At 47.2% G+C, this 20,996-nt stretch overlaps 9 protein-coding genes across 9 annotated transcripts; 6 read left to right on the forward strand and 3 right to left on the reverse strand.

Moving 5' to 3' along the window:
• Nucleotides 1-622: 622 nt before the first annotated feature.
• GLAREA_02007 (GPI anchored protein, putative) lies at nt 623-1,424 on the forward strand (the record flags this gene model as incomplete). The annotated part of the gene is made up of 3 exons (XM_008089223.1): nt 623-742; nt 803-902; nt 952-1,424. 3 exons carry the CDS (start codon nt 623-625, stop codon nt 1,422-1,424), a joined length of 693 nt encoding a protein of 230 aa, XP_008087414.1.
• Nucleotides 1,425-2,269: 845 nt separating this feature from the next.
• Nucleotides 2,270-3,759, reverse strand: GLAREA_02008 (uncharacterized protein; the record flags this gene model as incomplete). The annotated part of the gene is made up of 6 exons (XM_008089224.1): nt 2,270-2,642; nt 2,701-2,802; nt 2,867-3,249; nt 3,305-3,375; nt 3,448-3,504; nt 3,561-3,759. 6 exons carry the CDS (start codon nt 3,757-3,759, stop codon nt 2,270-2,272), a joined length of 1,185 nt encoding a protein of 394 aa, XP_008087415.1.
• Nucleotides 3,760-4,337: 578 nt separating this feature from the next.
• GLAREA_02009 (uncharacterized protein) lies at nt 4,338-4,736 on the forward strand (the record flags this gene model as incomplete). Its single annotated transcript, XM_008089225.1, has 1 exon — nt 4,338-4,736. One exon carries the CDS (start codon nt 4,338-4,340, stop codon nt 4,734-4,736), a length of 399 nt encoding a protein of 132 aa, XP_008087416.1.
• Nucleotides 4,737-5,493: 757 nt separating this feature from the next.
• Nucleotides 5,494-7,270, reverse strand: GLAREA_02010 (MFS general substrate transporter; the record flags this gene model as incomplete). Its single annotated transcript, XM_008089226.1, has 2 exons — nt 5,494-6,938; nt 7,000-7,270. 2 exons carry the CDS (start codon nt 7,268-7,270, stop codon nt 5,494-5,496), a joined length of 1,716 nt encoding a protein of 571 aa, XP_008087417.1.
• Nucleotides 7,271-8,541: 1,271 nt separating this feature from the next.
• Nucleotides 8,542-10,566, forward strand: GLAREA_02011 (Cytochrome P450; the record flags this gene model as incomplete). Its single annotated transcript, XM_008089227.1, has 9 exons — nt 8,542-8,655; nt 8,708-8,827; nt 8,884-9,199; nt 9,252-9,335; nt 9,394-9,490; nt 9,549-9,678; nt 9,729-9,839; nt 9,889-10,060; nt 10,115-10,566. The coding sequence occupies 9 exons, from the start codon at nt 8,542-8,544 to the stop codon at nt 10,564-10,566; spliced, it is 1,596 nt and encodes a 531-aa protein (XP_008087418.1).
• Nucleotides 10,567-11,955: 1,389 nt separating this feature from the next.
• On the forward strand, nt 11,956-13,964 carry GLAREA_02012 (Cytochrome P450; the record flags this gene model as incomplete). Its single annotated transcript, XM_008089228.1, has 6 exons — nt 11,956-12,293; nt 12,503-12,636; nt 12,695-13,080; nt 13,143-13,475; nt 13,528-13,686; nt 13,782-13,964. The coding sequence occupies 6 exons, from the start codon at nt 11,956-11,958 to the stop codon at nt 13,962-13,964; spliced, it is 1,533 nt and encodes a 510-aa protein (XP_008087419.1).
• Nucleotides 13,965-15,308: 1,344 nt separating this feature from the next.
• GLAREA_02013 (uncharacterized protein) lies at nt 15,309-16,646 on the forward strand (the record flags this gene model as incomplete). The annotated part of the gene is made up of 1 exon (XM_008089229.1): nt 15,309-16,646. One exon carries the CDS (start codon nt 15,309-15,311, stop codon nt 16,644-16,646), a length of 1,338 nt encoding a protein of 445 aa, XP_008087420.1.
• Nucleotides 16,647-16,930: 284 nt separating this feature from the next.
• Nucleotides 16,931-18,516, reverse strand: GLAREA_02014 (Mob1/phocein; the record flags this gene model as incomplete). The annotated part of the gene is made up of 2 exons (XM_008089230.1): nt 16,931-18,253; nt 18,304-18,516. 2 exons carry the CDS (start codon nt 18,514-18,516, stop codon nt 16,931-16,933), a joined length of 1,536 nt encoding a protein of 511 aa, XP_008087421.1.
• A 271-nt stretch (nt 18,517-18,787) lies between these two features.
• Nucleotides 18,788-20,198, forward strand: GLAREA_02015 (P-loop containing nucleoside triphosphate hydrolase; the record flags this gene model as incomplete). The annotated part of the gene is made up of 5 exons (XM_008089231.1): nt 18,788-18,893; nt 18,943-19,030; nt 19,135-19,239; nt 19,292-19,802; nt 19,854-20,198. The coding sequence occupies 5 exons, from the start codon at nt 18,788-18,790 to the stop codon at nt 20,196-20,198; spliced, it is 1,155 nt and encodes a 384-aa protein (XP_008087422.1).
• Nucleotides 20,199-20,996: the final 798 nt, after the last annotated feature.

Below are 20,996 nucleotides of genomic sequence, written 5' to 3' on the forward strand. Positions count from 1 at the left end.
CCTTATGAATACGAGATGAAGGGATGCCAAGATGTGCATATACTGCAAACGACTATTGAGGCAACTTGGTCGATAACAAACGAGAGAAATTTTCTCTTGGCGGTCGTATAAGCAAATAATCTGAAACAGTCATTCAAATCAGTTCGTCCCAACTCACGATCCGTCGTTTCCAGAACACATGAGATGCGTGCAGCTACAGTAACCTTCTGATGCCCAAGAACTCTGGTCGGGCAAACCTAACCCGCATCTTACTCTCATTTCAGGATTCCCAGTTCCAAACCCAAACGACGATCGTTCCAAGGTCCTCCCTCTGGATTCTCAGACGTCGTTGATCCACCATGCGGCTCCTCGACCCTCATGATAGGCCACCTCCAACAAGTTTTCCACTTTATAAGCAGATGGCGGCGGCGCAAGTCAGGGGCAAACACTGCTAAGCTTTTGACGCCTGCAGGGTCCAAACAGAAAAATGGAGCGTCCTAAATTAGCTCTTGGTGCTGTACAAAACCTCTCCTTTCCCCAGCTTCTGCAGCCTTCAAGCCATTATTTACGCCACATACTCTACTGTCTTTAACAAGTGTTTTTCAACCGTTTATCATACTTTCAATATATACGCTCGTTCAAGATGTACAAATCTACCATCGCTGCTGTTGCGCTTTTGAGCGTCGCGTCTGCTCAATCGACCGTGTCTCTTTACCTTCCTGGGTTCGATAAACAAACTCTCCTTGCTTCGGTCGTTGGATCTGTATGTCCCATCTCTTCCATCTTTTCCATCGTGGTATCCAAGACTGACAAACGCGAACAGGACTCAGCCATGACAACCTATGCCCTTGCATGTCCCTCTGATGCCGATAGCTCAGAATGCGGTGTCCCCCCTTCTTTCACAGTAACCCAAGGACCATCAAGTACGTCTCTTCCCACTCCATCCACGGACCAAACTAATACATCTCCCAGCTCTCCACTACACCTACTCCGCCGACGACGGAGAAGGCGAGGTCGAAACCATGGATCTCGGCTGCACAATCACCAACTCCGCAACCGCGACCTGCTCCTACTCGAACTCTGGCGTTTTCGGATCCACGCAAACCTCCTCCTCTTCCTCGACCGTCATCTCCAACTTCAACGAGCAGATCCAGGTCGTGACGCTTACCGCCGGTGCCATCGCGAGTGCTGCTAGTTCTGCGTCTGCCACATCCACCGCTGGGTCGAGTTCCGCTGCCAGTTCGTCAGCGGCGAGCAGCGGATCAAGCTCTGCGTCAAGCTCTAGAGCAAGCACTGGATCTGCGGCTTCGGCAGCGTCGTCTGCAGCGTCATCCGCGTCAAGTGCTGCCTCTTCTGCTACAAGCACCGGTGGTATGCCTATGATCACTGGAAATGCGTGGATGGTTGGTGGTGCGGCTGTTGCGATTGCCTATGCTGCTATGTAAATTGTTGTATCAGCGAATACCCGTGGATATGTTAGATTGTACATATTATAAATACGTAATGGACATTGATGTTTACAACGTATCTAAGCTTGCCGATCAAGAATACGGTATACCCTTCTACCGAACTTCAATAACAATCCTGTCGTGCAACCCCTTTCTCGTAAACCATGAAAAACTGCCGCTTTACCGTGCATATGAATGTTGGTTGGTGTTACGTGCGGCCTTCGTCGATCAATTTAAGCATAAGTCTATTTGTTGGTGACACGACCTGTATGCACGTACAATATAACCTGAAGCTAGCTGCCACGGAAGCAGCACTTGCATCGGAGATATTGGTGGACGACTAGGAACATTACACATATATCCATGCCTTAGGATTAAAAAGAGTTTTATATTTACAGACAACATGTCTAGAACTAAGTGGGTCTTGGATATTTTGACCTTGATAACATCGGGAACTAGAAAGAGGCAAGCAATTTACTACCACTTTGGACAGATGATTGATAGAGTTCTCCTAGAGTGGTATAGAAGCATAAGTGATAACAGGTAAACATCACAGAAGCTGGTGGTAATTGTAGAAGACGACACATTTTCCAAAAGTTTACTTCCAGGGGAGGTACGAGGCAGTATAAAACTAGCAAGAAACTGCCAGATCAAAGTGGACTCTTTAAAGCAGTATTTATTTACTGACAATTTTCTCCTTGAGCTTTTAGTATCTTGTACAATGAATCACCACAATCGTCTTTATACTAGGTCATGGCACATTATCCAACATATACACAAAAAGTCAACACCAAGAGTTCCCCTGAAAGAGATTCGGCCTACACTTTCTAGGTCCTTCCTTACTATCTCATACCAGCCTGCCCACTCTCCTGCTTCCCTAACGTAGAATAGTTCGACACATTTGAAGTCTTCGGAGGCTCCATCTCAATAACAACATTCTTCCCACTTTCACTTCCAACCAAAGACTTAGTCGAGTGTGAAGATTTTGGCTGACGTTGTGAAGATGGATCGTATCGGTTAGACTTAGCGTATCTGTCTGTATCGCCCTCGACAGAAGGGAGGTCGGATCGGTCGGATCTTTGAGATCTGCGCATACGGTTGAGCAGTCCGTATTGAAGGGATGAGTAAAGGCGACTTTTCATGAAGGTGCCGACATAGAAGGCCGAAAGACCTGGGATGCAGGAGACCATGACGAGGGCAAATGTTTCGGCGTAACTAGAGCTGGATTAGTGATGCCATCTTAGTTGGTTCCCAGGTAGCATCGTATGCTTACACAGTGATGATAGAAATCATGCCGACCCAGAATGGATCTCCGTTCTTGCCAAGCACTCCATAGGTCTTGTAGGCGATACCAACACAATCAACCACGATAATTCTAAGTTATAATTAGCATTTACTTGGAGAGACAACTGGAATCTGCCACCAGTTCAAACACTTACAGAGCACCGAACCCAAATACGGCATAGCAAGCTTGTGTCTTTCTGCGGGTCATGTTGAGAGAAGGTACAATGATAATTGGGATCAGGAAGAGAATGATGTCGACAACCGTAGAACACACAGCGTTAACGATTGCTGAGGATGCGGTTTTTGCGGTTCTCATCAAGGCAGCTTGAATGTTGTTGACATCACCTGCTCTTGGAATGTACCAGTAGAGAGCGATACCGATATTTTGGACCTGAATCAGGAACAGGAAGGCATAGAGAAAGTACGATGTCCAGCGAACCCATTTAAGTGTCCCGAACAGGCGTACATAGAGGATGATGATGGCCGATGTGATAGCAAACTTGACGGGCGAGATGAGAATCTGAGATGCGAATTGTCTCTGAACATGAAACATAAGTATTTTAACATGCGCTTGGAACCTATGGAAGACTCACATCGGTGTAGGAATCGTCGAGAAAGGCTAGAGGAACATCGTAGCTGTGTCTTCCCCAGCCATCTTTGGCCACTAAATTCAACACGTTAGATAAGGTGTTCATTCAATTGACTGATAATCACCAAAGGACTGGTTGTAACCTACAAGAGTAGATGATAGCCCAATAAGCAATTGCACCTGCCAGTCCAAAGATCGTGCAATCTAGAAAATCTCGGTTAGAACAGACCGAGCAGAGGTAGGCGTTAGAAGTGTCTTACAGTCATCGAGGTGAAGTTTCTTGGTACTTTTCAAGCTACTATGGCACCGAACAGCCGTACATATTGTACTGATAATGATGAGCAGAAGACCTGTACCAAGGACAGTTGGAGCTTGAGTTTCGGGATTGATAAAGTTCGGTGGAGCGCCACTTGGGTTCAAGGTTAAAGGAGTGGTGTTTGGGTCAAAGGACATAGACATTGTGATCTAAAGAGCTGTGTGTGACTTTGAAGATTCAGCTATTGTCCTATGAGGCCGTGTGAATCCAGGAAATCGGGAATAATAAGAACAAGACTCGGAGTTTGAGCGTCCACCTAATTGTTATTTCATCTGGGAGGCATGCCTGACAAGCGCTGACAGGGCGTGACAGGAGAGTTATTTAACCAACCGATAATGGAGGGTTACCTTCGTAGGACGGAGTACATGGCGAGGTAAGCATGGCTTCCTACATGGCTGCGGCGTGAGTGCGTATGGGCGTACCGATGCGGAGAGAAAGTTGTTGGTTGGTTGATACTGAGTGCCTATAGGCCGCGGCAGAAAGAGCAAACATAAAAGGCCAGGCTTCGAACTTAAGCTTACTTTGGAGTCGAATCCTTCGACAAAATCAAATCAAATCAAATCATCAACGATCTAGCCAACAGCGACACAACTCAACATCAACGAGCGGAAAACAAACTTACCTGCTCGAATACTTACGCAGTGCGCGACAAAACATAAGGTTATCAAACGCCTCAACACCACACAGAAAGTCCACAACCACCTACCCCACCACCGCCATCATGCTCGATCACTTCTCCTGGCTCCACGTTCCAGCCCTTCTGTCGGCCACACCAATGTTCTTCGGCGGGCTGTTCCACGGCCTCCTACGACCCCAAGCCGCCCTCCTCACCTGGGGCATGACTGACCAGATTGCGCGATCCCGCGAGGCTCAAATTGTCTATTATGGCCACACGATGCGAACGAGCACATTGGGGCTGCTCGTCTTCGCACTTTACCTGCAGGGCAATCTAGCCGGGGTCGACACCACGATGGCTGTGATGGGAGGATATTGCGGTATTGCGGATGTGCTGACCATCTGGTACCATGGCAATAGGAGCGTGGCCCCATTTCGTCTCTTGAGCGTCCTCTGTATTGCTGCTTGGGGTCTGGCTGGCATGACAGCGAGCTCTGCTCCGTAGATGCTACTCTGCCCAGGTGGTGGTTCGACTTGCAGATAGCGGGCTGCATTGTGTGTCGAGGATGGTTTTCGAAGGATCACAAATGGTGATGAGGCACAGATGGATAAATGCACGCGAAGGTGCATTTTGATTGTGGAAGTGTGGGTGGACCCTTGGCAGAGGAGAAAGATTAGATGGGCATTCGTCGAGGAGCAACTGAAGCGGCACGGTGTAGGGGTCGTATCTTTTCTCAAGGGGGCAGATCATATCGTGTTGGCTGGGGTCGTACTGTACATTAGGTGAGCGACGGAAGCGGCGTCGATAGGGTGTGTGGAGGTGGATCAATCTCATGTTGGTGCGTTGGTGTGGGGGGAGCAGATTACCGGGTGGACAAATAATAACTGGAAATAGTCTCTCCTGGGCCTGGCACATATCAATGTGGTATCTACAGTCTAGGATTTTTACGAAATCACAGTCCAAGAAGCCTTCCTCTTGCGTCCTACCAGCCTTACCAAGCACTTACAAATTGAAGCCCCTTCTGCCGATTATAGAGGTTGAGATGCGCCATATCTTACTTTACGTGAGCCGGAGGATGCGGGAGGAACCGATTATTGTCCGTTTTTTGGTGGAATTAAAGATTAGTGGAGGAGAGTCTAGACACGCCAAAATATCCACTCTGCGCTTGGCTTGCCAACCTCACTTCCTGCTTCGAAGTACTTGTAGAAACTCAGGACCAAGTACCTGGTCGAGCCAACCAGGAATTATTGTTCTTCTTGATTTACTGGATTTTGCCGTCTTCACACTCAACGGGCTTGGGCTTCTTCTCACCTAGCCCAAATTCATTTCCCTTCTCTTTGCGCAACTTCACGTGCTTCTCGGCAAAGATACAGAAGAACCCAAAGCAAGAGAACGCAGCAACTATAATCCAGATCATCCGCAGAGCCTTCACATACACCTCTGTGACCTGAGATCTAGTGATAGCAGTCAGGGCATCAAACGTGCCTCGGGTTGCAAATGCATATGCCCGTCCGTTGGCCATTAGGCTACGCACCACCTCATCATCCACAATTCCTAAATACCTGTCGATTTGGCTGTTGAAAGCTACCGAGGCGATTGTCAAACCCCATACAAATCCAAAAGAACGTATGAAAGAGTATGTTCCGGTAGCAATGGCGACATCTTCCTCTGGCAACGGCGCAAGTGTCGAGATCAAGGTAGATGTAAATACAAGGCCTGAACCACCAGATGCGATAATTTGAAATCCAATCCAAGCCCCGGGGCTCGAGTCTTCGTCCAAGATTGAGAAAAGCCCGGTTCCGATTGCACTCAATGCAAATCCAATTCCATGTAAAGGTATGTACTGCCCAGTCTTGGATATAAAGGCGGCTCCCATGCCACCAAATGGAATGATAGCAAGCGCGAAGGGCAGATAATACACGCCAGAGTCAAGAGGCGACACTCCCTTGACTGCTTGAAAGTATACTGGGAGAAAATAGTTGGTAGCCGTTATGACGATGGATCCAGTAAAGATAAGCACGTAGCTAATTGCTGAAGTGCGATGCTTGAATAACCGGGCTGGCATCGTTGGCTGTTTGCAGAACCGAGGTGAAGACTCGTACACATGGAAAGCTACCCAACCCAAAAACCCGAGAACAAGAGGAACCACGATATGCCATGAACTCCATGGGAATTTGGAACCACCCATTACTAGTCCGAGAAGAATCGCGATTATACTCGGGATGAAAATGCCATTTCCTACGAAGTCGACGGCTGCGATCGCGTTCTTCCAGTTCGGGATTGGTGGATACCTAACTCTCAAGCAGAGCAGGATGATGGCAAGTCCAAGAGCAGACACAGGGAGATTCAGCCAGAAAACCCAACGCCAATTTCTCTCTGCCAGCGCGCCTCCGATAATAGGACCAACTGTCGAACCCACGGCGGCCATCGAGAGCACGCTGCTCAGATAAGGTCCTCGCCATCGTGGCGGAACAATATCGCAGAGAATGATATCGGCTAGAACATACAATCCGCTGGTTCCTAGACCTTGAAGTGTTCGACCCGATATCAGAGTAGCTGGGTTTCGTGCGCCGCCTGCAATACCACTGCCCAGAGCAAAGAGGAAGAGTGCAAACAGAATCGGGTTGCGACGGCCGAAAATATTCGAGACCTGCGCGAAAAGTGGTTGCGTAGCTGTTGATGCGAAGAGGAAGCCATTGATGACCCCTAAAATATAAAGACATCAGAAACCATTCCAAGGAGGAAAAAGGTAAACATTGAAACGTACAGATATATTCTGCTCCTCCGCCGATCTCGCGAGCAATCGTAGGGAGCGAGGTTGTCACAATCGTCGCGTCAATGGAGGACATTAGTGAGAGTACTAGTAACGCAAAGAACACTCCTCCAACGTCCCACGAAAGTCGAAAGGTTTCAGTCTCCTTGGCTTCCGCATTATTGCCGACTTCGACTTTCGACTCCTCCTCTGAGGTTTGCGTGGGCTGCTGGTCGGACATGCCAGACTTGGGGAGCCTTTCCTGAGCTCCAGCAAGGTCTGACATGCGTGCGATGTAGTTTTTCTGGCAAATCGCAAAGCGCAAAGCGCGTGGTGAAAGAGGCGTCGAAAGTACGGGGAGTAAATAGAGTGATGTTGGCTGTTCGTTTAGGCTGAACCAATCTCATCGCTTGGTCGGAATCAGGAAGTGTAACCATCCAACTTTGGATATGTTTGGACCATCACTGCTGCGACTTCGTGGAACCATCTGCTAATTTCGATCTGATTATGCAGAGATGACTGGCGTTGTACAAACCAACCTGACATACCGACGTCAGGATTTAGATGTTTTGTATGGTCATGCAGCAATTGATGACCGCAGGGCAGAGCTTGATAAGTTATATTTATCCCCAGTCATTTGTTTTTGATCCCATCAACCCGACGAGCAAATAGCCTCGTTATGTGTCGTACTCGTATATCCGGCCTGGTACTTGTTATGGGCACGTACCTCGCTGCCAACGACGATTTACGAGCAGCGATTACTCTTGTTGACGCCATCTTCCTGGAAGTAAGCGGCAGCAACGATGTCTGTAGATGTCGGGTCGGGTTGCGATCGACAGGACAGGGCTATGTCTGATGGCTTAACGATGCATCCATCATCATTATTGAGACACACGGAAGATCGCAATTTGCCAGTATCGGACAGAAGATCGCGAGCACAACCCCAAGGCACCAGGCCCAGGTTAAGTTGCTTCGAGGCGAGACAAAAGTGTACCTTCCGTAAGCTCACCGTCGCCGACCAGGTTCACGCATTGAGGAAAGGCCAAGAGGCTTCGAGGCGTACAGGCTGCTCGTCAACTGGTCAAAGGGACTTCCCCTCTGTCGGCACGAGGCACAGTCACGGTACTGCGCTTCGGCATTGTCCAACGTTGGACGCTTCTGACCAACCGTTGGCGTTGGGGAGATGCAGGTGTGTGATGATCACTCCGGAGCTACGATGCAGTAACTTGCGAAATGGTGTTGGCCCTACGATATGCACTTCATCCTCCATGGGAAACAGCAGACTAATAAAGGAAACATTAGACTGGGCATCTTTTCTCTTAAACCGCGGCTTACGCAAGACTTTCTCGACTTCAGTCAACGCCACCCAGTTAAGCCTAAGGCCCATGTCTCCTCCTTATCGTGAGCTCCGGCGAGGCCTGAATGTACATATACCTGCGATGATCATATATGAAGCGTCTCCTTGTCTCCCTGTTCAAGAGTTTTGGCTACTAATGCAGCTGTGTTGCACAACATTTGACAATCTGACTTTTGATTAACGCTGTCATTTCTGTAACAATGCTGTCACCTCTTTTCGATTTCCAGAGACCCGTCATTCTGGTCGGTGTTTTAGGCACGATCGTGTTGGCTGCAAAATATGCTAAATGGCGGTCCCAGACAAAAGATGAACTAGTAAGACCCGTCGAACTGGTTGAGATGCCGAAAAAAGCTAACAGAACATCAGAAATCTATGGGCGATTTGTTCTCGCTTTTCGAGGCACTAATATCTACATTCAGAAAGCGTGTCAAGGCCTGGAGATTTCTCATACAAGGTCCCACGCTTATCGCAGATGCCTACAAAAAGGTACTTTTCAATATGTCGGAGTTTGAGATGGATACTCGCTGACGAAGATTTCCTAGGCTAATGGAGCACCTTTCTCTCTGGATGTTCCAGAAAATCGCTATCACTTCGTTTCGACCTGGGAACACATTGAAGAGATCAATGCTGTTCCAGATACAGTACTCTCATTAACAGCCGCAGCAAAGGAGATTCTTCAGCCTCAGTATACCATGCACAATTTTGATTGGGCGAACTCCAGAGGTCGAGATTCAGTGCCCCTAAATCGAACATTGAGAACTTACCTAACCAATTATTTGCCAAATCTGATGCCAGAGGTCCGTCGCCATTTAAGAGCTATTTTTGATCGGCATATCTTGTCAGGGCCGCTCAAAAATGGTATGTAATTGCATACCACCTATTGAATCTTCTAACTAATGACCTCGCTTAGGTTTCTTCTCCCCTAAACTTTTCCCTATGTTGGTCGAGTGTATCGCCCACTCCAACATTATGTCATTCTTCGGTGAAGAACTAGGTACGCATCGGTCATCCTAACCGGCAGTGTCGTACCAAGTGACTAACGGAAGATTAAGTCCAGAATCCGGAGTTTATGAAAGCTGGGGTAGGATTTATCGAAACAACACTCATCATATCAGAGGTGGTACGAGTGCTACCACAAGCGATTTCTCCGTAAGCGCAGCACTTTAGCGATCCCTCGCCATTATTGTGGCTAATCTGTGTTCCCTAGTACTGTTGGACGATTCCTGTCCCGGACGTTCAATTCTCAAAATGTTATCTTTGACACATTGATGCCACTTGTGGAACTGAGACTTGAGGAAAGAGAACGGAAAAAGCAAGGATATGAAGTACCCGAACATGTGAGAATGCCAAAAATCCCGAAAGGTATACATGATTAACATGTAGGCAGAATGACTGTATCCAATGGATCATCAATGGTACAACAAGGCCTTGGGCGGCTGAACGAGTGGTACATGAGCTAATCGCTCTCTGGTTTGGTTCAGTACACATCACCTCCACGGTAGGACCCTATGAAAAAGAAAAGAGAGTTCAACAGCTTACATTTCCAGACCGCGTGCTTTGTGCTGCATGACCTGTGTCTCCACCCCGAATACATTCCTATACTGCGTAAGGACATCGAGAGGTCGGGATGGGGGTCATTTGACCAATCCAAAGGGCAAGAATTCCCATTGCTCGATAGCTTCATGAAGGAATCCTCTCGCTTGAATCCGGTCGAAGCCAGTAAGATACATGCCCTAAGCCACTGTTACTTTCAAGTGTCTAACCCGAACAAAGTGAGCACACGACGTATAGCTCTCAAACCGTTCGAACTATCCGGTGGCCACAAAGTCCCAGTCGGCGAATGGGTATGCACTGCTCCTAAAGCGATGCATCGCGATCAAGTGTACTGGGCAAAACCCCTCGACTTTCACGGGTTCAGGTTTGTTGAGCCCAAACTCTACGACACAATTCTCAGTGCCACTCAGTTCGAAGTGCCCGAACCTGGGAAACAATCCGCATTTAACGAAGTTCTCGACTGGCAGCTCTGGGGCACGGGACGTAATGCTTGCTCTGGTCGATTCTACGCCACAGCCTTGGTCAAGACTATGCTAGCTCTGTTGATAATGAATTACGACATGAAGCTTGCCGACCCGAGGAGGTCCAAAAACAGTTTCGTCTGGAGGTCTTTCATTTATCCATATGCGAGCACCCCTATATTACTGAAGCCGCGGTCGGTTACTTTCTAGCTTATGTAAATGTAATATTGATTTAGCGTAACTGGAGTTGGGAGACATTTGGGACATATGAAGAAGTAGAAAAGGTTATATAGGGTGTTTCATCAGCTTACCTAGGTTTCATACTTACTTAGTGTTTTCGATGCAGTGCAGAAACAATTCTTTGTATGAGTCCAAGACAAGTAAACTCTTCAAATACTGGATGAATCCCTCCAATGAACGGAAGAGGTCCTTCCGTACCTCAGCGCAAGCAAAAAGTCGTAACTGGGGTTCGGTCTCCCCGTACTCTCTTCTGTATCCTAAGCTTGACAGCGTCTCATTAATATGAGATACAGCAAAGCCCATGGATATAGAAACTAGTAGGGAATTTTCCTGCAAGAACGAATCGCATCATCTCACTCGAATGCTCGCTAACATTTCCAAGCCAGCGAATTTACCCATAGTGTCCCTCTTAGAGGCTGAACCACACCATCGACCACATCTTTCCACTGAAGAAAGATCTTGGCCCCCAATGGGAAGGTAGCTGTATGCAAGTGCCGTAATGTGGGCGGTAGCGGGAGGCACAGTTGATAAGACCCTTGCCGATGCGCTGTAAGAGAGGGGTCAGCGAAATACAACTGGAGGGTGATGCGCCGAGAGGAAAATTCAAACCCAGACTTCTTGAAATGTACCTGAATTTTAATTGCAATCTGCGAGTTGGATATCATGTCAGATAGGTAATGTGCTCCTGCAGTGTGACCACACAGAGGAAATGCTACATTGCACGGAGCGTACTTCAATATGACGACGGGGTAGGAAAGGAGGCTCGCGGTGGACAAAATAAGTGACAGTCGAAACACGATATTTCTTCGATTAAGGGGACGAAATATTGTATATTTAGTGGATTAACTTAGAACACTACCACATATAGAAGTCTCATTTATTCAAAATGAGACTTCTAAGTTCTGTTCGAAGTCGACTTATCCATTCCGAGATTGGTAGGCAGTTTAATGACACTTCTTTGTCCCCCACGAGCGAGGGAAAGGCTTACCGGTAGATATGTAGATTCATCTGAAGATAACCGGCTCGCACGGCCATGGAATCGAGATGAAGATGAGCAACATAATGCTAGAGCTAGAATGGGTAAGTTACGATGTCCTCGTACGAGCTAAGAGAGGCACTGGCGGCGAATTTATTTATGTTGTCGATAATAGCCATGTCGAGTGTAGCGCTAGTAAATGAGCTTATTACCCCGGACTGCAGCTCAAGTGCGTCTGGTCAGATCACCTTTAGCTCTTTCCACATGCTGTTGTTGCTTGATTCTATATTGTTGCAATCTCTCCAGGTTGATCTCAGCTCCGTGCTGTATCTCTCACACCTGCTGCGCTTCCCTGTCTTGCTGTTCACCGAAATCCCAGCATCATGGTCTTCCCCACTACCGACATCCAGCTCTCTCGGATTCCCCTCTTGTCACTCTCTGCCTACGCAACACTCGCCAGCGCATTTATTTTCTTCTTCTTCTTCCGCCGTCCTGCGCACCCACTGAAAGCGCCAAAGCTTCTTCCTATCTTTGAAAATCTTCCTGTTTTAGGTGCTGTACGTTTTTTCACTGCACGCCTCGACTTCTTCCGCGATGGCATTCGCAACTCACCAACGGGGAACTTTTGTTTCTGGTTAGGCCAGCACTTCATAGTAGGGCTTTCAGGCGACGAGAGTAGGCAGGTGTTTTTCCAGAACACAAAGTTTGGTATTGCGGAAGGGTAGGTGTGCTTTTTTCCCTTCGTTTTCTCTTCGACGTGGTTTAAGGGTATGTTAAGAGCGTGCTGGTATAAGAAGCAGAGCGAAGCCATTGCTGGACCTCGCACCCCGACGGGCGCTATCCCACTAGTAGATTGATGTGAATATGTTGTGGTTCATTCTGCAATTGATCAACGTCTAGCCATTATGCTGACTTGGACTTTCCCAACAGCTATGCCGTCCTCTTCGGCGGCGGTCCACGAGTGAAGAATGACGAGGGCGCCGATGTAGCTCAAGAGCCAGGTTTCCTAAGCTACTTCGCGCGTAGAGTCAACCATCTCCTTCGACGTGAATATCTTGCTAAGAGTGAGAGAACCCCGAAACATGTACCACAATGTTATGTGTTGCTGACAGTAGCCTGAAGATATAAGTCCATTCATACATGATATTCAAGCCCGTCTTGACGAGCTTCCCTCGCAGACAGGCATGACAGATCCCTTTAACTCAATCTACTTGATTGTCTTTCAGTTAACTATGCGAATGGTGGGAAGTGCTGAGATTGCCAGTAATACTACGAAGTTAAAGAAGACGTTGAAACTCTTCGAAACCATCGAGCAAAGTACTACGCCTACGAGCATCATCTTCCCTTGGATGCCCACATTAGCCTTCTTCAAACGCACTATAGCAGGAGGGCGATTATTCCATCTTTTTAAGGGGCTCATGGACGACCGTAAGATAACTGGCCGTCGTGAAGACGACGCGCTGCAGTACTTAATTGATATGGGCGATGATATCAAATCTGTCATTCAGGTTCGCTACAAAACCTCTTGAAATATATGAAAAACAAATAACTGACTCTGGATCTATCTTAGTTTATTGTCGGCGCGGTCTTCGCCGGGCAGCTCAACACTGGAATCAATGCTTCATTCATGCTCACCTATATTGGCAGCAGTCGATATTGGTACGATCGTGTACGAGCTGAAGTCGATGGCGTTGTGGACAAATACGCACCCGATCGCTCTTTGCCATTGACACAGCGCTTCGAAGCCATCCCCATTGAGGCTTGGGAGACCGAATTCCCACTGTTGGACTATTGCCTAAGGGACAGTATTCGCCTGCAGCTACTGGGAACCATGTATCGCCGTAACATCGATGATGGGGATGTGAAGATTGGCAATGAGGTTATCCCGAGTGGTGCCTTTATCGTGTGTATATGTCTTTCCCTTTGGCTTTTCATAATGCTGATGCGAATCACAGACATACCATTTTTCAGATGTACACCAAGATCCAGAGATCTACTCGGAGCCGCTGAAATGGGATCCCAGTCGGTACTTTCCAGATCGTGCTGAGGACAAGAAGAAGCCATTGTGTTGGGTAGGATGGGGAGCGGGAAGGCATCCATGTCTCGGTACAAGAGTGAGTTTTGTCTTTTTTGAACTGGCTTTTTTTCATGCCTTTGAAGCTTGAGCCCGAATCTTTGACTTGTGCTGCGGCTGATCATATTCCCCAAGTTCGCCAAACTAGAACAATTTCTGATTGTGGCCATTTTCATAACTCGCTACGACTTTGACACCTGCGACGACAAGGGGGTTCATTATGATGAAGTGCCTCCTCCAGATCTGAATGCTCATGCGGCTACCAAGCCAAAGCAGCCCATAAGACTTAGGTATAAGCCACGAGATCTCAAGGCATAGGTAAGGCTGTATGCTCAGCGAAGTCAGAGTGTAGTTGATGGGAAAAAATGATGATTGGGGTGGCAGTCCTGAAGAGATTGGGTATCATCATATGAGTGCTGATGTTGCCATGTTTCGATTCGTAGACACAACGAAGAACTGCAACTTCAAGAGAATCGACACGTCGCGAGACGACTTGTGACGTAGTTTAAACGAATATTTTATAAGAGAGGTGCTGTGTCTTACCTTAGCGGCTCGTTAGCAAGATCGCGTTAGAGATGATTATTCTTGCCGTCGTCATCTTCAGACATGGCGTTCAACATTCCAAAGCGTCCGCTTGTTCGCGATATCATTGGGAAAGGTGCGTGAGCAGTCTCTAATCGCAAAGGGTGAACCTCTTGACTCTCGGATAGATGATTGGTTTGCCAAGATACTTCCCAGTTTAGATCTTTCAGTTCCATTTAGCGGCGTCCTCATCAGTAACCTTAGTATTCAACTAGCCATTAACATAATGCCTGAGCAGACTTCAGAGATGTGCGCCGAGATCTATCATGACTGCGGAGCGCGTCTGCGCGTTTGACTGCTGAAGAAGTGATTCATTAGCGAATCTGGATATTGGTGAATTTGATTTTGGAACGATCGACTGTTAAGCTTGTAAACCAAAGAAGTCCGAAATCTTTGAATTCCAAGCGCCTGCTAGGAGTAATAAAATGTTGTTGGTAAGCAGATGAACGAGGGATTGGCCTGCAAAGAACATTGCAAGCCTTCAGTTGGTGGTCCCTGCATTGCTAGATTGGCCGGTACCGGGCCGGTCCCTCGGCCGATATTTCGCCGACGTACTCGATGATATCCAGGCATGGCGCTTGTCTTTGACATAAACAACAAAACAGTCGAGCTTTGCTGTCCTTCGGAACAGCGGAGAGCCAAAAGGTCATCTCATCTTCCATACTTTGTAAGTAACAAGTTTCCGTAAGGACGAAAAACCAACACGAATTTATCCCTTCGCAACTCTTCCGGCAATTTTAGTTTGTAAGCACCACCGCAAGCTCAACTCAGCCACTTATACCACCTTCTGGGGCTGTGTTGGCTGTCGGGAAAAGCACGATACACTGGATGCGCGCGTTGCCGATCTAATAATAATTATAGCTTCGTTGGTTCACGCCTCTACTGTTCCTGAAAAGGGGATCGTTGCACTCCGTCCAACAATTCCAACTGTCATCGACTTAGCTTTCGCTTTCTAATAGCCGTTCTACCAGGTTCATCTTACAATTGGGTTCCCGCATCGCCCCAACTCAATCTTGAACTCATATCTGCAGTCTGTCGTGTGTCCTTTCTCATACCAACGATTTGCGAATTATTCCCAAAATGTCGAAGAGAACAGTCTTCACCACGATTACTCCCTTGCCCGGAGGTATCACGCGCGAAACGGTTCTTGAAACCCTCCACGATCACATCGAGATGATCGATCTCAACCCGCTTGTGGTGGAGCGACATCCGATCAAACCACCAAACAACGCCGACGCCGAAGAGTATCATTGCACTTGGTACAGCTTGACAGACAAAGTGTCCTACTTGCCCGGAGGAGTAGTGACGGGAAAGGTCACCTATAATGCCTGCTTCCATGATCTCGCACTCGGGCTTCAGACTCATGTTTATGCGCCGATGGGATTAAACATAAAAGGAAAATGGACCTTGGGAGGATCACTGCCTGGAGAACCCGTCGCGCCAGTTGAGTTGGGAGTTGGAGCGCCATTATCTGGGCTCTATTTGAGGGAGGATGTCGATATGAAGTGCAATATCATGATGACAGGGTTTGTGAAGAAGACATTGAAAAAAGCACATTCGGCTCTTGTCTCGAGGGTTCTAGTCAGGGCCCAAATAGTTGAGGCATCTATGGAAAATGAAAGACTTGCTCGCGCTCCTTCTGTTAGCCAGCCTTCTCTCAGCCGACAATCCACTGGATTCTCCCAGCACTCGAGCCGGGATAGCAATAGAGAATCGCAATTAGGACTCGGTCTTGGTGGTCTTGGTGGACTTCGCAACATCGGCCCTGTTGGACCCCAAGGTGGCCGTTTTGATGACCAGTCCTCTAATAGAGACGAAAAGTCCGCTGCTCACGACTCTGCTCTCTACCCGAAACCACTAAGCACACGAAGCGCTAGTCCGTCCGCCTCAATGTCAGGTAGCCAGCAGAATGGCCGAGCCTCATACCAAAGCTCCCTAGCAGGCGGACCAAATGCAGGCCCACGAGTATCATGGAACCACCTCGGTAACCCAAGAAGTCCACCTCTGAACCAAGACCAAGGATATCAAAATGCCAATCCGCACGCCTATGGTAATCCTAACGAGCAAGCACAATATCAGAATGCCAATCCGCATGCTTACGGCAATCCTCACGAGCAAGCACAATATCAAAATGCGCCTCCGGCCTACCAGAACCACTTCGGGGGACCGAATGAGCAAAATATGGCGTATCGTCAAACAAGCCAGCAATATGGACAAGCTGAGCAATATCAACATCCAGAACAACAACGCCCAGCGCAGCCGTATCCGGGTCAGCTTGGCCGTCAACACACCCAGCCTTACCCAGAAGACAATCACGTTGTGAACTTCAGTCACCCACACGAAATGCCCGCGCATCAGTCACAACGTCCACATCCACAACAATCTCAACATCCACAACATCCAGTAGAAATGGAATAATTCAATTTTTCGGTCAGGTCATCGGTGGGCAGGCGTTTTGGATATCAAAAGATGAATTTCAGAGTTTGTAAACAAGATGATACCCACATGGATGAAAGCATGCAAACGGCGTTTGGGTCTCAATAAATAAAAATATGTCTATTAATAACAATATCCAAATGCTATTATCCCTATGTGAATATCCGAATAATGCATCGAATTTGAAGGTTCTATCCCTGGCGACAAGAATGGTGATGGGTATCTTAGTAGTAGAAATTACAAGTGAGGTTCTAGAATCGGATATGTCATGTAGACGAATCTTTCTTTTCTTCCTCTTTTGGCTCTTTTGACTTTTCCTCGGATTCCTTTTCCTTACTCTTCTCTTCCTTTTCTTCACTTTCCTCTCCTTTTGGCTTTTCCTTGTCGAGTTCTTTCTCAATAGACCTTCCCTCGGCTTCGATAGGAGATGGCGCCGTGATGGTGATTTCTGCATCAGGGACAATAGGCGACATTGATTCCGCAGCGTCCTCCTCGTCTGGTTCTTTCAATTCATCCTTCTCCTCTTCCTCGGGTTCATCTTCCGATGAATCTGGAGTCAGGGAGCTTGAGGGATCATCTGGCGCTTCCGATTCAAGTTCTGTATGTTCAAGAATGGGTGACTCTACCTTTGCTGGTGGTGGTGGAGACCCGTCGTTATGTTCATCCACCTCATAGCTATCAACGATGACTGGGACCTCAGTTGTCTCAGTTGTGTTTCCAGAATCTTCCTCTTCCTCTTCGGTGATATTCAACTTGTCAAATTTGGCAGTCACATCTGGGTCTTCTTCGTCTGATTCCAAAACTGTAGGCACTGCCGATCCAACAGATGGTGACTGGCGGATATGGCGCCTAGTACTCGTCCCACTCCTGGATACATTCATAAAGTCGTCCTCAGCGTGAGAGTTGGATTTATGGTTCCCGTCAGCTTTCAGTATTGTGGGAGCTTGTGCTTTCACTTCCTCAACTGGTTCCAATCCCTCAGCTTCAGGGGGGAGCTTGTAGTTCTCAGCCGGCAGCAGCTCATAGGTATCACACACAGTTTTGAACAAAACATATAGCCCGGTCTGACCCTCGACCTGCCAGAATACACCGCGGTGTTGAAACCAAGCATGTGCAAAAATCCGGTGCAGCCTCCTAAAGATGTTCGTCAAATGCTTTACGCCGGCTCCCCGATCATCCATAGCATCCCCAGCTCCAAGGCTAAGCCTACTAGGAAAGATCTTCTGACTAGTCACGATGTTGGTTGCCCAGTCCAGTGTGTGGCAGCAATAGTCAATCGCGCAACAGCTCTTGGGACTCTCGTGTACGGCGCAGAGAAATTGCCATTCGCTAGCCCGCATCTCTGGGCAGGTTGTTGCCGAACATGGTGGATCGTCGAAAAGGAAGCCGATTATCAGCTCGTTGCATTTGTTTATTAGGAACCGGCAGAGTTCATAAAGCCATAGCGCGCGGTCAACGCCTTCGGGTTGGGTCGCAATGAGCGTAGCGGTTTCGCGGTTTATCGGAACGGAAGAGTCGGAATCGGAGGGCTTGATGTAATGGTGATGAAGAGCTTTGAGATGTTCTTGGAGCTGGAAGGCGGAATCTAGCTTGAATTCTGTTAGAATGTAGCTAAGATGGGAAGGTAGGCAGAGCATACTTCACTTAGAGGCACCAAAGGAGGACCAGCTGCCATGTCGGCAGACCGAGTGCCCGGATGTATCCTTCTCTTCGCATTGGCATCGATAACGCTCTGCTCAATCGAGGACTCTAAGTTGTTGGAGCTGCCCATAGATGGCGATTTTGGTCCAATCTGAATCTCTGTTGGTGGTGGAGGGCTCGGAAGCCTGGGCGAAGAAGGTGGAAGCGACATCTCGCTATAATTGGCCAAAGCTCATGAGCTGGAATTCGAAATGTGCTACAATGAGTGCGAGGTATCAAAAGTGTCAATTTTCCAACAAGTCTTTACCATAATCGTCGTCAAAGTTGCCAGCGCTTGGTGAAGTTGTTGGAGGAAAGAGGCTACGCGCCCATCTAGGTCTCCCGCGTCAGCCTATCAAAATCCGGCTCGACTCGAACCTTAACGAGGCTACCTTTGCGACGGCGACTTCCTTCACCTGACAGCCAAACAACACAACTCTAAAATGGACTCTGAGGACGATGAGCTTCCCCCTACTCTGGTAGACGTAGGAGAAGTAGAAAATACAAAAGAAGAGAAACCAAGAAAAGTGCCTATTACCATTGTTACAGGTTAGCGACGTCACTCCGTGAAAAATATTTGTTTCTCACATGGTTGTAGGATATTTGGGTGCGGGCAAAACCACATTGATGAACTATATCTTGACCGAGCAACATGGGAAAAAGATCGCAGTAATTCTTAACGGCGAGTATTTGTCCTTGCTCCATAAGCTTTTTCACTGATAATTTATATAGAATTTGGAAACTGTGAGCATTTTGAAAGGCTTCTAATGCAATCTTAAATGTTAACTAGATATGTAGCTGCCGACATCGAAAAGACTTTAACCGTGAACACTGGTGGAGAAGAAGTCCAGGAATGGCTTGACGTTGGAAATGGATGCATTTGCTGTTCTGTGAAGTAATTCATTGCTCATTATGAAATCTTTTGGACCTCAACTCACAGAAATTAGAGACCAAGGAGTAAACGCCATTGAATCACTAATGGAAAAGAAAGGTGCATTCGATTACATACTACTCGAAACTACTGGCCTAGCAGATCCCGGAAATATTGCTCCCTTATTTTGGGTTGACGAGGGACTTGGTAGCACTATTTACCTTGACGGAATTGTGACACTAGTTGACGCAAAGAATATTCTGAAGAGTTTAGATGAGCCTGCGCAAGAAGAACTTCCCACGGAAGGACACGAGGTTCACGATGGTCACTCTGGACCTTTGATGAGCACGGCACACTTACAAATCTCCCATGCTGATGTTATTGTATTGAACAAATCGGATCTTGTCAACGAGCAAGAGCTGCAAGCAGTCCGAGAACGTGTCGAGGCCATTAATGGATTGGCTAAGATTCATGTTACAGAGCAAGGAAAGGTTCCAAACCTGGAAGGCTTCTTACTTGATCTTCATGCTTATGATAGTGTCGGATCTTTGAATATATCTGAAAAGGGACATAGTCATCTCGATCCAGTACGTACCTCTTAATCCCACCTACATTTATCATCAACTAACAGATTTTAGACGATAACAACCATAACGCTTACTACACCAGTATTAACAGCCGACCAGATACCAAACCTTGACGCCTGGTTGAGATCAATCCTTTGGGACTCAAAACTACCATCCCTAGAATCATGTACCTCAGAGGACAACTCTAGTTATGAGATTCATCGCTTAAAAGCAAAGTTGCCCCTGTCGAATGGCGAAATGAAAATTGTACAAGGTGTACGAGATATTTTTGAGATTCTAGATGCGCCAAACAGCTCGTCTGGAAACGAATCTGAAGGCAAGATCGTTTTGATAGGAAAGGGTCTGACGGGGAAAGCTTTCCAGGAGAGTTTCCTGGCCACTATCAAGGGTCTCTGATATCCCTTGTATCTGCGGAGATGATAAATAAAACCTCTTGTAAGAAATGAAACGAAAACAACATTTGCCATCGTTGTATTGGCACGACATCACTTCTGTCCTACAATGATCTGGCAACATGTGGCTTCTTGTGATGGGGTGCACATAGCTCAGCATCTTCGAAGATTTGGATGGGAACAAAATATCACTACATCATAAATCACAAGTTAACGAGGGAAAAACTCAAAATCTGCCTTGAATTGAAGTCTTCAATTATCCACGTGTAGATATTTTTGCTTCAAAATAGAACACAATTCAGTACATCCGTCTTTGCTCTTCTATTGATCTTCCTACTATACCAATCAGAAACACCTTTACTTTATCGTAAATCTATCAACATTTTTCTTAACTTTAAGCAATAAGTATAGGTTCTTATCTAAAGTGAGCACATCACCTTTTCATTTTCACCCCGAAAACATTTAATCAAAACATCAGTATTAATTTTGCACACGAAACTTCTCAAATACTTTAATTCTCTTACAGGCCCCTTCCCATCGCTCCACCACCAACCGTCGACCTCAACTACTCTTGTCTTCCACTCGCAGGAATCCCAAGAGTTCTCCCGCTATTCCAGTACACCCATTTCGTGCGTTACAATTATGCTGGAATATTCAGTCCTACCATTCCAAATCTCATAACTGGAGTACTATCATTACTGCATATGGATTTGTAGTAGCTTTCGTTCTTTCTTCTGAATGTTCGAGAAGAGGAATGATGGGTATTACCGAAACCTTTCCGTTCTTCTCTCATGCTGCCAAA

Source organism: Glarea lozoyensis (genome assembly GCF_000409485.1).
Source record: "Glarea lozoyensis ATCC 20868 chromosome Unknown GLAREA7, whole genome shotgun sequence".
NCBI lineage: Eukaryota > Fungi > Ascomycota > Leotiomycetes > Helotiales > Helotiaceae > Glarea > Glarea lozoyensis.